This window comes from Macrotis lagotis, chromosome X, assembly GCF_037893015.1.
Source record: "Macrotis lagotis isolate mMagLag1 chromosome X, bilby.v1.9.chrom.fasta, whole genome shotgun sequence".
Taxonomy (NCBI): Eukaryota; Metazoa; Chordata; class Mammalia; order Peramelemorphia; family Peramelidae; genus Macrotis; species Macrotis lagotis.
The window spans coordinates 269,023,452-269,039,323 of NC_133666.1; the positions used below are offsets into that span (position 1 = coordinate 269,023,452).

At 37.1% G+C, this 15,872-nt stretch overlaps 1 protein-coding gene across 1 annotated transcript; it reads right to left on the reverse strand.

The window, feature by feature from the left end:
• Positions 1-1,364: 1,364 nt before the first annotated feature.
• On the reverse strand, positions 1,365-11,785 carry LOC141498081 (granzyme A-like). Its single transcript, XM_074201031.1, has 5 exons — positions 11,690-11,785; positions 8,555-8,696; positions 5,690-5,831; positions 3,498-3,770; positions 1,365-1,752 (listed from the first exon to the last, which is right to left on the reverse strand). Exons 1-5 carry the CDS (start codon positions 11,757-11,759, stop codon positions 1,591-1,593), a joined length of 789 nt encoding a protein of 262 aa, XP_074057132.1. The 5' UTR covers positions 11,760-11,785; the 3' UTR covers positions 1,365-1,590.
• Between the last annotated feature and the right edge of the window lie 4,087 nt (positions 11,786-15,872).

Below are 15,872 nucleotides of genomic sequence, written 5' to 3' on the forward strand. Positions count from 1 at the left end.
GGTTTGCTGATCCATCTACCCTACAGCACTATTCCCATGTTATTGCCCCTGCTCTCACCCTGTTCTTCCTTCTGAGTCTCAACCCCTTAGTGACCCAGTTCAACTCTACACTGTTCCACTCTCAAATCTCTTATTCCCTTGTCTGTCATTGCTCATGCTCTGCTAACCCCCTATCCTGAATTATCTTTACTGTCCACTCTCTATTATCTTTATGAAATTCTACAAATATCTTTGTTGGGCATTTAAAGCTCTTCAAAAACTAATCTTTTTTGATATCTCCAGAAATGCACATTTTGTTATCCAACCACAATGGCCCCCTTGTTATTCCTCACACACAATGACCCATCTGCCTCTATGCCTTTTCATTGACTATCCCTCCTTCCTGGATTACCCTCTCAGCCTCCCCATCTACATTTCCTTCTACCTTCCAGCATCCTCCTCTTTTTCAGGATGCAGCTTAAGTACCATCTTCAACAAGGATGCCTTTCCTGATCTCCCCAGTTGCCAGTGCCCTTCCTCCTAAACTTGCATTTAATGACTCTATTTATTTGTATTTATTCATTTTTTATAGTTATTTGATATATACTTATATATCTACCTATTGTCTTCCCCAATAGACTGTAAGATCCTGGCAATAATTGATAATAATCGCTTCATACATTGTCTTTGAGTCCTCACCTCCTAATATGTGCTTGGTTGATTTGTCCAGATGGATGAAGTGAAATATGAATAATTATTGACATGATAATGTTAGAATGAATCTATCATCTCTAAAACTACTTTCTCATGACTACATGGTTTATAAGCTTTTTAGAAATCACATGACATAGTGTGTTATATTGAGAGCATTTTTTTCTATTTTTCTTAGATGATGTGTAATTTGAAACCAATAATATAACCAGGTATTCATACTTACAAAAGCATAAACATATTCATCTGCTGATATGTGGTATGATGAGGATCAAGTGAAATAATATTCATAAAATATTTGGCACAGTGCTTTCACATAGTATGAGCTACTAAGTAAACAAATAAATATTTATTCCCTTCTAACTTTTGTCTCGAAAAGCTATGGTGAATCAGGATGATGAATTTGGGGATGGACTATAGATGCAGCCTTGCTGAAGAATATATAAATAATTTGATGATCAGAGTTCATATGAACAACCAGCTTTTAAGTTTAAATGATACCCAAACTGTCCTGTGTTAGTAAATATTACTTTCCTCATGAGAAAACTGTTTTGTGAAATATACCTAAGAAAATGTGAGTTGTTCTAATACTGTGTAAGAAGATTTCCAGGGTCATCCTTATTTTTCACATAGGAAGGGCAGATTACTAGTGGTCAGGGTATTAAGGCAATTATCTAAATAAATCAGACAGAATTCCATTTTTCACTTAACACCTGTGTGGTTTATTTTTAATCTGAATGATTTAAATTGGTCTCAATTCTTAGCTTCACTTTGTCTGTGGAGACTTGACTTGACTTGGCTTAAATTTACTTATTCTTCAGAAAAAGAAGTAACTGTTTCTCTTAGGACCCAATTGTTGATTATGGCATTAAGGAATCACAAGGACTTAGTAAAAGTGGTCTAAGCCACTCCCTGCATGGTCTTCTTTATCCAGGTGAGGTAGTTCTCTGAAAGAAGCGTGTAGACACCAGGTCCTTGGGGAACACCACATTTTCCCTTAAGACCAAAGGAAGTGATTCCTACAAATCTGCCCTGACATATCAAAGGGCTGCCAGAATCTCCCTAGGGAAAAAAACAGAGATGTGGGATGGGAGAAAAATCAACATTAAATGTTAGCTGAAATTGAAAAATGATTTAAGAGATTTTTTTTAAAGTATGAAATGTCTTCTGTTTATACTTAGGTCAAGTGAGAATTAATGTTTAATAAATACCAATATGTTAAGTATTATTTAAATGATTTTTTTCTGTTTTTCCCTTCTCATTATCTGAAATTAATCAGAATCTTTTTTAAATAGAAAATTTCTGGAAATGGTGAATTTAATAATTTAATTAAAAACAATTTTTTTCATCAAAGGGCAAATTAGTCTAATATATTTGAAACATGGAGACTAAAAATTCAAGAAAAGATGTCTTTGTGCTTGAAGTTCTTTATGAATTGTTGAGTCATTCAGTCATATCTTCATGACTCCATTTGAGATTTTCTTAGCAAAAGATACTGAAGTGGTTTCCTGTTTCCTTCTCCAACTCATTTTAAGGCTGAAGAAGATGCAAATAGGGTTTAGTGACTTGCACAAGGACACACAGCTAGTGTCTGAAATTGGATTTGAACTCAGATCCTCTTGACTCCAAAGCTGGAGCTCTATCTAATATGCTTCCTAGTTGTCCCTGTTTATGTATTATCCCCCCACCAAAAAACAAACAAAAACAAAAAAAATCACAAAATCTAAAAATCAAAGTCAAACCAGTCCAGGAACGCAACCTGAAATGTTTATACATTTTAAACTGTGTTATTATTTATACATATTTGTTTCCATTTATATGTGTTACACACACATCTAATCCATTTCATATATTCACATATAATATTTTATATATGCTATTTTATTATTATTATTATAGCACCTGGCACATAGTAGGTTCTATATAAATACTAGATATTGTCATCAGCCTGAATAGCCAAAATCTTATTCCTTAAGAGCAATCAGTGGATGATGGGCAGGATTCTCAAAGGCCTAGTTGTAGCATCACCACAGATACGTTGCCATCTATGCAAAGTATCTGGCCACTTTCAGATGTAGTTAAACAAGGCTAGCAAGTCATTTGAGAAAATGGAGTAGGGAAGCTGCCAATATAGGCTAATCTAAGAGGTATGATCAGCAGGCTTGTCATGGTACTGAAAAATCTACAGCAATAGTTTTTAGTCATCAAAAGTTAAGAAGGAGCATGCCAGAAAGAAGGAAGAGCAGGATTAAAACTTTGCCTCTGATGTTAGCTATTTGGATGACTGTGGACAACTCACACCCTCCTTGGTCTTTAGTTTCCTTATCAGTAAAATGATGGGTTTGGACTAGACTTGTGAGAATCCTTCCAGATTCTATGCACTCATTGGCATGTTTCTGAGAAGAACAGGTCTTAAGAATTAGGACACAGGATATGTTTTGATGAGCTAGCAGAGAGAGCTGAAGAGTGTTGGGGAGGAGGGGGTGAAGTCCTGCCCCCTCAGAATGTCCCTCTGTGAGACTAGGATATAGGAGGTTTAGAGTGTTCAACGATATGGCTAGGGACAGAGAAAAGGAAGCTGAATGGTGCTCACCAGCTGCATCTATTGCCCAGTCTGGACTACAGCTGTCTCTAGTGACCAGGCACCTACATTGATCTCCCTGCTTCTGTTTTCCCTCCTCACACTTTTCCTTCTAGGCTTCATCCACAAAATTCTCCTTCATCTAGAAGGGTAAACTATTCATTTTATCCATGACTCTATTTACCTTGCAGAGTAACTACTGACTCCAACATGTTCTTCTACTTACGTCACATGAGTCTTTTCCTCCATTTTTATTTCCAGCACAAATCATATCCGGTTCAATAAAAGGGTTTAAATTGTAATGACTTTTATCATTGCAGATGTTTCTGTCGATAACAGTGATATTGACTTCCTTCAGAGTGTCTGAAGCTCTCTGTGGTTTGTTGACTGTCAGTCCCCATCCTGCAACTTGGCAAGTAGTACCCGGTTTGATGTCTGTTCCACTTTTGGGCAGACTGAGTAAACTTACAGCCTTTGTAAGCTTCACTTTCCCATTCAACTATTGGACAACAAATGTAAACAGTTGTATTATCAGAATGGGATAGTAAAATAAGGCCTATCTTTGTTGCCAATAAAATATATGCAAATTGGAGAGATCCAGAGAGAGACCAAACCCCCAAAATGAATCTATGTGTGTGAATGTGAAAACCTTCTTTTCATATCCTTCCCCAAATTGTGCCCTGCCCTCCCTACTCCAACTCAAAATATCCCCTTCTACCCTAGATATGGCAGCCATGGAAAGCAATAGCAGAAGTCCATGGTCTGAGAGATGACAATCAAAAGAGATGTTGGAGTGCAGAAAGGGGAAACCATCCTTAAATACCAGACTTCTGGAATGATATGAAGAATTCCAGGACCAAGGAACAAGTACATGAGACCTGGGTCTGGGAGAATGGGAGAGACCTGAGTTCTGAAGTGGAGGGAGCAAACTGAGCTCTAGTCTACATGATCTTAGCCTCCATATGTAAAGGGTTCTGATGGAGTATGCACTAAGTCCATACCCTTGGGGTGGTATATTGATTGATATATAAGGTTGGTATGGGTCCCAGATGTAGAAAGTGGGAGGAGCAATTTAATTATACTGGGCTCCTATAAATCCTTTGTATTGTCTGAATTTTTAGAGGGAAAAATAAATGTTGTTTTGTAAAAAATAACATGAAAAACCTAAGGCAGTTTATGGAGTTGATAAATTTATTGGTTTTAGTGAAAATTTATGAAACCAAGGATGGTGAGAGGAAGCATGGCTTAGTAAATAAGGTTCTGGATTTGGAGTCAGGAAAATTTGGGTTCCAACCCTACCTCTGACCCTTGTAAGCTACATGCCAGTATCACCTGAGTGACTGTCTCCTCATTCATAAGATAAGGAAATTGGACTTCCAAAATCATTCCTAACTATAAATCTATGAATCTTTGGGATCTCTTCTGGCTTTAATTCTGTGACTTTGATATCTAGGGTGTTTATCAAGGAAATCTCTTAATTACCCTTCTCTCCACTAGAACGAAGAGAAAATACACATTTGCTGGGTACTATGCTAAACTATGCTAAACACAAATCGATTCTCAAAACAATCCTGGAAGATAGAATTATCATTATTACTATTTTACAGAGATGGAAACTGAAAAATACTGAGGTAAAGTGAGCCATTTTTGAACTCATGGCTATCTGATGCCAGACCCAACATTCTATCCATTGGTCTCTAGCTACTTAGCTCTCTACTTTCTTCACCCCCAACATCTGCTGCACCCATAGGATGACACATAGAACAAGGAAAAAAGATCCAAGTTCTTGAGGAAAGCTCCTTTTTTACAGACTGGTATATAATCTCTCCTTAACAACTTTCTGTAAAGTTTGTCCCATAAATCTGGGAGCCAATCAGTTCATCTTGGAGCAGCCCCTGTCCATGAAACCTATGAACCAGGACATGTCAAAGGGTAACTCCAAACCAAACAATTCCTCTTGGGAACAGGCCCAGTCGCCAAGACATAATTAGAAGAGGTCTTTTGTCATCTCAATCAATGGGTATTTTAGAGCAGGGATTCTTAACCTTTTTTTGAATGTGCATCCCTTTGGCAGTTTGACAAAACATATGAACCCCTTTTTGGTTTTATGTTCTTCAATGCTCAAAATAAAATATATTGCAGTATTAAAGGAAACCAATTATGAGGAAGCAAATTACCATATTTTTCCCAGTTCAGTTTACTGACCCTGTGAAATCTACCCAGTAACCCCTTGGAGATGGCTTGAATCAGGAGATATTTCAAAAATCCTCCCCAAAGGCTCTTCGCCTTGTAAACCCATCATGGTGATCAGGAAACACCTTGATCAACTCCCTTCAGTTATGAAGGCAAACACCTGATATGTTGACTAATTCAGAGCAGTTCTATATTTAAAAGAAGAATAAACGGAAGATTACATACCTGAAGAAGTTTAAGATCACCTCTGTGGGTATTTTTGTCATAGCATGGATAAGTAAAATCTTTCTTAACCATCATAATCTGTTTTTCTTTCTCTTTCTTGCTTTTTGAGTGAGCTCCAAGAACGATCTTGGTTTTTCTATTTCTGAATCAGAGAGGATGACATTAGTATCAGGTAATTCTAATTAATTGTTGCCTGAGCCATTTTACTGATCTAGCCAAGTCTCTGAGTTTTAAGATGTTGAAATACTCTCTCTACTGTATATCCTAGGGAAGCAAAAATACTTGGTAATACTCTAAAGTGCTCTCTTCATAAAGGCATTATACTTTTTCTCTCTTATTTTCATCTTTTTTTTGGAGAAAAGGATATAGAGTTCAGATAGTACTATGGTCCTAGGATAGGCAATATTTAATATTTAATTGATATTCTCTGAACTATTCTATTTTGTAATTGAATAAGGTATTGGTATACAAGTTCATCTTCTTCTTAGTTGTAGTAATGGTAATATATATATATATATACATATATATAATATACACATATGGCTAGTATTAATTTAATATATTAAGGGTAGCTAGGTGGCAAAGTAGATAGTGTGTCTGCTTAGAGTCAGGAAGCTTCAACTTCCCAAGTTTAAATCCAGTCTCAGATGTTACTAGCTGTGTGATCCTGGGCAAGTCACTTAATTTTTTTTGCCTTAGTTTCCTCATCTGCAAAAAAGAGCTGGAGAAGTAAATTCCATTATCTTTGCCAAAAAAATCCCAAAACCTAAATGGGGCCATGAAGAGTCAGACACAACTGAAAAATGATAGAATAACTAAAGCAGCAAGACAACATCTTAATTCCTCTTCTAATATCCTTTCCCACTGTTTCGTCATAATGTAGCAGTCACCCTAAGTTGTTAGATCTTATCTCAGAAGAACAATCCCTGATTGGTTTTACCAGGTTACAAAGGCTTTGAGTAGAGACCTTGTGAGGAGCTGAATCTGTCATCTGGAGATAGAATTCAAATTAATTACGAGTTTGGGGAGACTCCATCCAGGAATGCTGAGTAATGTTTCTTACTATGAGAACCTATTAAACTTTTGGTAAAGTGTGAATGAGAAAGAATTTAAATAAACTACTCATTACTGTGTTTAGAGTGATCAGAGCCCAGTAGACAGTATTCCTTAAAAACAGTTCCTACTTATAGAGTGCTAAAGGTTTGCAAAGCACCTTAAAGGAGTTATCTTAGTTGATCTTCACCTATGAGGTAGGTACTATCATTACTCCCATTTTATAGATGAGAAAATAGACTAGAGAAGTTAAATGACTTGCCCAGAATCATACAGATAAGTATGTGTCAGAATATAATCTTCCTGATTCACAATCCAACAGCTGTCCTCTGGACCACCTAATTGCCTTTCCTTGTAGAAAATGCTATTTAGTTAGTTGTTTTAGTCATGGCTGACCCATTTGGAGTTTTCTTGGGTAAGATATTGGGGTGATTTGCCATTTTCTTTTCCATCTCATTTTACAGAGGAAGAAATTGAGACAAACAGGGTGAAATGACTTGCTCAGGGTCACAGTTAGTAAGTGTATGAGGCTGTTTTTGAATTCAGGTCTTCCCAGAGCTCTAACCACTGTGCCACTTACTTGCTCTAACAGAAAGAAATAAATGGCTACCCTGATTTTGAGCTTTGTAGCATTCTCTGCTACTGATGGTCCTGAAATGGTTCATCACACTTGCTAAGCTGGATGGCTCAGCTGTCCCCATATTTTGCAGAGATGATGTAAGTCTAGCTTCAAAACCCCTTTGAATAAGATTCCTTTTTGATGGAGATTAATTATTTCAATGCTTCTTGCATTTGCAGAGGATAGGGAAGAGAGTTGATAAAGCTTGGGAGAAGAGAGACATCCTGATTTTTTTTTTTTGATTTCCAGTTCCAAACTGTCTTCATTTCCCTGAGTGGAAAGAAAGACTAAGAAGAAGCTGACGTGTAGAGGAGGCTAGCCCTTCAATCAAGTTTAAGCACTTGAAGAGAATCTGCAACAGTGACTTGTTTCTCAGAACTGGAAGGCAGAAGACTGGAATCTCTCCTTTCTCCAACTCTTGGCAATTTCCCCCATCAGGTAGGCATGGGATCTCCTTCAGAGGGGCTTTCAGTGAATGTGTTTGAGCAGTGCATTATATTCCCATACAGACCCTGGGTCTGTCCCTTCTTATCCTTGTCCATTTATAGCTGGTCAGGGTTTTCTGACAGCAAAGGAAAAAAGGTCTAATTGGGGAATTCAAGGCCCCCAGCTTCGGATTTCCCCCCAGAAAAAACAAGTAGAAATAATGGATAGATACATGGAAAACGTCAGGGGCAAGGGAGAAAGTAGACTGCATATTCTTATAAATGGAAGATAGGCAATAAGCTTGTAGGACACAAAAATAAACAACTTAGAAATATTAGCAGTAATTTTTTAAACCTGGGATTCTTTGCTTTTGGGGAAATCTAGTCTCCCTCTCCCTCCAACCTCCCCAACCCCAGCAACAAGAAAAACCCCAAACCATTCCATTATTGAAACTTACAAATTGCAACATTCTAAAGACACACATCTATTTTACATAATACTACCTTCTCAAATGTTCCAATTCACATTCTGAACCTATTAACAGGTGATATAATAGTAGCTCATTCAACATTGGGTTCATTTACTTGTTAGTAAGTTTTTCCTTCATTGGGTTCATTTACTTGTTAGTAAATTTTTCCTTCTGAGTCAAAACCTCCCTCTGCTCTTGCTACTCATTGTTTTCCTTTCCTATTAATCAACATGGAAAATGAGGGCAATTCAGCAAAATCAATTAAAATAATTATTTTCTGAAGAAGGCAAATACTCACACAGAACAATGAGCTGCAGTGATCACCCAGTCTTCTTGGATCAGAGCACCTCCACAAAAGGATTTTCTTGAATCAATTAAGGCCATGTAGGGTTTTGAATGAGGGTATACATCCTTGCCTCCAATGATATCTACACAGGAATCTGTTTTTTTTTAAAAAAAGAACTAATTCAAATGATAAGCTGTGTCTCCATAATCAACCATTTCTAGAGGGACTGTATGGAAGAAAACTTTTTTTTTAACTCTTCCTGGATATACTACTTTTAAGTATTTCCATTTCAAGGAAGGACCTACCTCCATTTCACCCACAAAAGCCATGGTGACTTTTGAGGGTTTTTGGGAGAGAGAATGGAATAGAGAAGTAGAATTCAGATTGTAGTTGTGGCAAATCATGGCCTAGTAATATATGGAGAACCCGAGGGAAAATAGATAAGATGAGGTCCAAACAAGTTTGTAGTCATTTTGAAACTATGAATGGTATTTGCATGGAGCCCTGGCCCTCAGAGGATCCCTGAGGATGGTCCTGGAGTACAGTCTGGTTCTGAGGAGTAGAGCTCCTTCTTGCCCACAGACCGGCAAAGTCCCTCAAAGCAATAGATACAAACAGCTCTTTGGTTACAACTTTACCTACAGTCTCTGGTCTGTGACTGTAATGTTTTGCATCTTGTAATTTCTCATTTCTTCTTGGCTCCACTTGGGGTTTTCTTGGCAAAGCTATTGGAATGGTTTGCCATTTTCTTCTCCTGTGGATCCATTTTGACTGGCAATCAGAGATTAAGTGACTTGCCCAAGTTTACCTAACTTGTATGTCAGAGGTGGATATGAACCCAGAGTTTCCTGATTCTAAGTCCAGTATTCTATCTACTCTCCTATAATCACTTAACAAATATTTATGTGCAATTTTTATATTACATAAATATATAGAATGAAATAAATTCTACTCTTAAGGAGACTATGGTTTAGCTTTTATAACTGTACAAATATACAGAGCACAGGAAGAACATTTCAATCATTTTTCAACTCTTCTTGACCCCATTTGGAACTTCCTTAGCAAAGATAATAGAGTGGTTGTCATTTCCTTCTCCAGTTCATTGTACAGATGAGAAAACTGAGGCAATCAGGATTAAGTGACTTGACCAGAGTCACATAACTAGTAAGTCTTTGAGGACAGATTTGAACCCAGGAAGATGTCTTCCTGATTCTAGGTCTGACACTCTAACCACTGTACCATCTAATTGCCCTAGAGAAAACATTATTTATACCCTTTGTCCCCAAACCCAAAGAACTCATTTTACAGTCCATCATGAGATTCAAGAAGTTCCTAAGTGTTCACAAAAAAGAGTTGAAAACAAAGTCAGGAGAGCACCCCCCCCAAGACTCTTAAACCCCTGTAGCTCAATAGGTGTGTGCAATGATGAGATCCTGCCTATATCTTTCCAAGAAAAATACCTCTGCAATTGTACGATAATATTCCAACTGTAATAAAAACTGCCCTAAAGGTTTTGTCTCCTCCTAAATTTTTATCAACTTTCTAAGCATTCTTAGAGTAAAAGTGAAAGATTCCTGCACTCCTGAGGGCTATTAGCAGCAAGAGTTGTCTTCTCTTCCCATCATAATATTCTTTTGGATCTTGTCCTTCCAGCAGTGTTCACCATAGGAGTGACAGAATTACTTTTGTAGCTTTCAATTCTAGTACAGAGTGGGAAAGCCTTGATTCAGACATGGCAAGGGATCACAGCTTTCACTTCCTAAGGGAGGAGATGGAATGCTACACCAATAGTTTTGATTTTTTTTGTAAAATACCATTTTTGGATGATAGTTTGGAATTCTGTTAATATATTAACAGGTGTTAAGACACTTGCCTGTGAGTTTGGAGCAGATGACACATACAGACAAGGGTATACTAGAGTCAGTTTGAACCAACTGTTTTTTTTCTTTTTTTAGGTTTTTGCAAGGCAATGGGGTTAAGTGGCTTGCCCAAGGCCACACAGCTAGGTAATTATTAAGTGTTTGAAGCCAGATTTGAACTCAGGTATTCCTGACTCCAGAGCTGGTGCTCTATCCACTGCTCCACCTAGCTGCCCCTGAACCAACTGTTAAAGCAACTAGTTAAATTTCAGTGAAAGAATTTAGACCTTGGACATCTACAAAGTTTACCAATCGAAGCTTGATTTATTTTTTGTTGATTGTTTAGATTTAATAAAGCAATGGAAAGGATGTTTAAAATTCAGATTAAACTTTAAAGTGTGCCATAAGTCTATTTTATAATTTTTTTCGAGAGATTGCTGTCAAACATTTATCAGCACATCTCTGTATACAGAACTCTCTTTATAGATACATATATAATTATAGCCCTGTAACTTTGGTTGTTCAATTTCAGAAGCCTATTGCAAAATCTCCAAAATTATTTCTTCATGCCTACTGCATAATCATTATGAGAGTTTTGTGGTTAATAAATATTATCTCCTCTAGCCCCCAAATAAAAGACAATACATTTTATTGGTCATATAATATGACCTATGTGACCTCCAGCCAGAAATTGAACTGATGAATGAATGCATAGAGGGATCTCCATTTACCACCGCAAAAGGGCATCTTCTTTCCAACTCAATAGTCTTAGGTTTTTTTTTTGCAAGGCAAATGGGGTTAAGTGGCTTGCCCATGGCCACACAGCTAGGTAATTATTAAGTGTCTGAGACCGGATTTGAACCCAGGTACTCCTGACTCCAGGGCCGGTGCTTTATCCACTATGCCACCTAGCCACCCCAACTCAATAGTATTAGAACAAAACCTGGAATACTAAGAGGTTGTGACTTGGCTAGTTTTCAACATTGTCCTTATTGGAAAATGCAAAACTTAAAGATGGCAGTGATGCTCCTTTGCATTTCTTTTGCTCTTCTGAGTAGATAATGCCAGTGGCTTCAGCAGCTTCTTCTTTTTTTTTTTTTGGGTAGGATGATGAAAAACATTTTTCTTCTAAAACAGAAAAATGCATTTGGCTGTCAAGAGAGAATGCTAAAAATGTAAAAGTTCTGCAAGCTATGATAACCTCTTCTTTCTTCCTGGAAGAAATATTCTCAAAGTCTCCTCCCACACAATTAAGGACTGAATCAGAAATAGGTAGAAACTGTCTTACCTCCAGGAATTAGCAGTAGGAATGTGACACAAGAGAGCAAAGAGACAAAGAAAGTCAAAGGCATGTCCATTTTTGCTTGCACCCTTGTACTCTGGGGAGTCTTTCTGAGCACTGTTGCTCTTTAATATATACTGAAAAAATAGGAGGATGTGGTTTTTGTTCACAGTTCTCCCCCCCCCCCTTACTTTTTCTCCTCTTGAAAATTGGTGTTAAAAAACAAAGCATGGGTGAACACCAAGTGACATCAAGGGATGATCAATCTTAACAATATAATCAAATGTTTCTCCAACCTTGTACAAACTTAATAATAATGGATAACACACACTTAGGATTGGAGCAAGAGTATTCCCTTTGAGTCAGAACACTACTCCTGGAGTTGTTCATTAGCTTTGCTGATGTGAATTTTTTTTAATTGAAAAGATACTGAGTGTCTCAGATGATCTTTCACAGAGTAATTGGGAAAAGAACATATTTTTTGATCAAATAAGTTTAGACTGGAAAAAAACTATATGAACGCCAATCATCAACCAGATCTTTTATTAGCCATCTCTAGAAAGTGTAAAGATGGGTTCATTTGTCAGTTCTGAGTGGAAGAGTATTCCTACCCATCCCTAGGCTGATGCCCTCTCATCTCTTGAGTGCTTTCCCTGTATTTGAAAAATGAGTTAGCCATATTTTTGTCTAGTGGTGTTGGGGAAGAATAGATGGATAGATCAGGGGTTCTTAATCTATTTTTTTGTTATTAATTTCTTTGGCAATATGGTGAAGCCTTTGAACCCCTGCTCAGTGTAACTCAGGCTTCACATCTGAATTTTTTTGTGTGTTGCTGCTTAGGAAAGATTCTGATTGTTGGAAAGAAAGAACTCAATGCTTCAAGACTAGGAAGGTTTTGGAAAGGAGAGGTGTTCATCATGATCTTTTTCAAGAAAGGATATACATGGCTCCAGACTCTGTTTGGGAACAGTTTGGAGGAGTAGGAAAAAAATACTTGGAAAGTGGCAGATGTATAAAAGAGGTGGTGTCTCAATTTGTCCCTGATTTTCTGGTTTACCTCCAGAATGATTTTGAGAAATTACCCCTTGAGTAATATTGGGACTCATCTCTTGAGTGGACTATCTAGTTCATTTATTGTGTATATTTTCCTGATAAATTCTAATTTAATAATCTGATTTCTGTTTTTTCTCAACTTGGATAAATGAATTTACTAGTTTTTTCACTAATAATGATGGGCTTTCATGTAACTATTATTTGGTTGTAAGGAATTCAGTCTTGGATGTAAGATCCATGTAAGTAATCTCTTTAAAGGATAATGACCAGAAAAGTGAGATGGATGTTCTTAAAAAAAACCATACCTTTAGACCTTCAATATTTGGGGTAAGGGGAGATAGATATTATTCTATTCCAGTATCTTCCCTCTTAGAGGAGAACAGAATGGCCATTTTCATGCTTCCTTTTCTTGCTTCCCTTCAGGCAGGAATCAAAGTGTCCCTTGGGAAGGAATGAGCAAGATTTTGTAACTAAAAATCTACATCTGCATCCATATTATCTATATCTATACATAAAACTCCCTGAAGACTGTATTTAGACAACCCCTGTATACAAACACATTTTATACATACACCCTGCATCATAATGTTTTGAATGTATAAAATAAAATACATCTGTTTATTAAAGAAACAAATTATGTTGAGTTTAGTTATCAAAATATCAGGAAACAAGTTCATAAAGTTCTAAGTTTTCATTTGGAAAATAAGGATTTTTTTGGGGGGGTTGCACGGTAATGGGGTTAAGTGACTTTCCTAAGGTCACACAGCTAGGTGATTATTAAGTGTCTGAGTTAAGATTTGAACTCAGGTCCTTCTAACTCCAGAACTGGTGCTCTATCCACTGCACCACCTAACTGTCCCACAACATAGATTTTTGTGTTTTAAAAAAAGTTTAATTTTTTCTGTGGCTTCAAAAATTCCTCAGATTATTGTAAAATTTTAGTATCTCAAAGTTTCTCAAAAGAATACATGTGTTGGGGAAGGTATGTTTAAATTCAAAAAGGAAGCCATATTTTTGCCACTTCTGTCTAAATTGAGGAAAAACTTTTCCTAAGCATTACTGTCTGGTTCAGCTTTTGAGGAAGCATTAGTTAGCTTCTAATTTTTTAAAAACAAATTTAGTTTTTATATCTGACAGAGAGGGAGGTGGGAAGTGCTAGAATATTAAACAGATACTTTTATGACTGATAAAACTTTTTGATGATGTATTCACATGGCCCACCATTAATAGGATGCTGATCTCAATAGCTATTTTTTGTAAATCATGATTGAAACCTTCAGGTGTGTCTAGTCTGAGATCATCCTTTCTGTTTTTCTCATAACTTAGAGATGTCATAAGTTTCAGAAATGCAGCCCTTTGTTGTTGGTTTTGGTGGGGAGTCTTGTGGGTCATTTTTAATGTAGACTGAAACAACAAAAAATAAGACTGGTTAATACATAGTGACTGAAAAAACCATCAAAGGAAGCCTCGACTCTTTTCCTTTTCTTACTATACAGGAGTTGCCATTTATGACAAAATTTTTAAAAAATGGAACTCATACTGGGCCCATAAGGACTGAGTTACTTTTCCCTCCTTGTCTTGTACCTAGATATATGGTTTGGATGGGGTTCAAACTTAAGGATCTACAAGAGGTGGCTAGGCTGTATTACATAGGAAACTCACAGGTACACATTTGACAGGAACAAATTTAAAACAAATCATTTTCATTCAAAACAACTGTCAGAAATGATGGGAAGATGATACTTAAGCCTCATCAAAACATAAGTCTGGCCTTGGGCAAGCCACTTAACCCCGTTTGCCTTGCAAAAACCTACAAAGACAAAAAAACAAAAAACAAAAACAAAAAACCAAAGTGGGCTTTGGGACTTCTTGTCAAGCATTTACCTTTTACCTTGGTAAAGGGAATTCAAACCGGCACATGCCTACAGGTCAAATAGCCAAGCTTGAAAGAATGAATTAAAACCATTTATTTAAGCACTTGCTATTTGCCAGACATTTTGTTAAAAATATTCCCTGCCCTTAAAAATATTATAATTTTACAGGTGGCGCAGTGAGTAGAGCACCGGCCCTGGAGTCAGGAGTACTTGAGTTCAAATCCGACCTCAGACACTTAATAATTACCTAACTGTGTGGCCTTGGGCAAGCCACTTAACCCCATTTGCTTTGCAAAAAACCTAAAAAAATTATAAAAATTATAATTTAATAGGGCATGGCAACAAATAGAGGGGTCAACAGTGTGTTTTGGAGAAGGAAGTCAGAGAGAATGATATTGAAGTAATTATTTGGGCCAGGAATTGTATAGTTGGTTTGATTACTCTTCTAGTTAGAGTTGGTAAGGGCGAGATGGGGAATGAAGGAAGCAGTGTGGCATAGAGATGTCTGGAAAGAGTCTGAGACTGGGCACATGCTACATGTCAGGGTTCCATTTATTGTGCTGTTGATGTTTAGGTTTAAGAAAGTGATGAAAAACTATTAATAATGCAGATTAAAGTTAACGCTGTATCTAATGTGCCCTTTTTTCCTCCTAGAAAGCCAGTTGTTAAATATTTAACAGAGCACCATTGGAAGCTCAAGCACATGAGAATATTAATGTGTAGCTGAAATGAAGTGGAAATAGAGTAGCTTGAAAAACTTGCAAGAGGGTGTTTGAAGGAATATTAATAAGAAGATTGAAGTCCCTTAGATGAGAACAAAAGACACTGAGCTAGGGGCTGGACTCATTGAGGAAGGAAGGAGTATTGACAAAAGTTACAAGGATATTGAATAGATGATCAATTTAAATTGAATGAACCTTAAAGGAAGAGAGGTGGCAATGAGGAGAGGTGAATATTCTGACCTGCAAACCTTTGAGTGAAAGAGCATCTCATTTTGGGGAGGGTGGTTAGGTTCATGATGTTAACAGGAGAGAACAAAGAACCATTGAGTGCCAGAAGATAGAAGGAATGTGAAAGAGAAAGATTTTAGATAAAATCAAGTTTGTTAACTATAGAACAGGCATTCCAGAGAGCCCAGTGGAAAGGGGGAGGTAGACTGGAGAGGAGCTTTGGAAGAGGATGGGATTAAGGGGGATGGGAATAAGGGAATGGGCAGTGGAAAATGGGGATTAGGATTAGTGTAATGACACTCAGGGATTCAA